The sequence below is a fragment of the Fukomys damarensis genome, unplaced genomic scaffold (assembly GCF_012274545.1).
Source record: "Fukomys damarensis isolate Sample0158 unplaced genomic scaffold, DMR_v1.0_HiC HiC_scaffold_32, whole genome shotgun sequence".
NCBI classification, from domain to species: domain Eukaryota; kingdom Metazoa; phylum Chordata; class Mammalia; order Rodentia; family Bathyergidae; genus Fukomys; species Fukomys damarensis.
This window is the reverse complement of record NW_022900944.1, coordinates 4,624,890-4,625,463: the sequence shown is the minus strand read 5'-3', so window position 1 is coordinate 4,625,463 and position 574 is coordinate 4,624,890. Positions and strand designations below refer to the sequence as shown.

The 574-nt window shown below is 40.4% G+C and overlaps 2 protein-coding genes across 14 annotated transcripts in view; one reads left to right on the top strand and one right to left on the bottom strand.

Moving 5' to 3' along the window:
* LOC117283892 (glutamic acid-rich protein-like) overlaps window positions 1-413 on the top strand; it is a 4,490-nt gene extending 4,077 nt beyond the window's left edge. The window contains exon 4 of the mRNA XM_033757759.1: window positions 401-413. Within this exon, the coding sequence (XP_033613650.1) occupies window positions 401-413 (13 nt within the window). The remainder of the gene's footprint in view (window positions 1-400) is intronic.
* The window catches only part of Bmpr1b (bone morphogenetic protein receptor type 1B), a 393,795-nt gene that overhangs the window by 54,227 nt on the left and 338,994 nt on the right, over window positions 1-574 (bottom strand). The window lies entirely within an intron of this gene.

The following is a 574-nucleotide window of genomic DNA, read 5'->3' as shown; positions in this document are numbered from 1 at the left end:
GGACTTAAAGGGGTATCATAGAGCAAATCATGGCAAAAAACAAAACAAAAACAAAAACAAAACTATGCCCCCAGAAAGGAACGGAGAGGAAAATTAACATCATTTGAGGACACTAACCCTTACAATGGAAAGAGAGAATATAGGGAAACCATAAAGATTATGGCATAAATTGGGATTAGAAACAAGAGCTCCACCACTGCTAACGCTAGTTTGATAGGAAAAATGAGGGACCACTCACTGGAACCTGGAAAAACAGGGGTGTGCAGACAGAACCATCAGCAAAATGTGATGCTATACTAAAAGGAAATAAAGAAGATAAAAAAGCCCTGCAACGTGGAGACCAGAAAAAGAAGTATTCTAACTTCTTTCTGTTTCTCTCTTTTTGTTTGTTTATCTGCAGGGGCTTCCCATAAAATCACGGGTCATACAAGATAGAGTTGTGGGAGCACAGGGTATTTGGAGAAGAGGGCAGAATGGACCTGGTGGAGGAAATGGAGGACAAGAATGTTAAACTCAGAGAAGCAAAAGGCTCAGGAAAGACCAGAATATTATTCCTCAGCTCTTGGTTATGTGG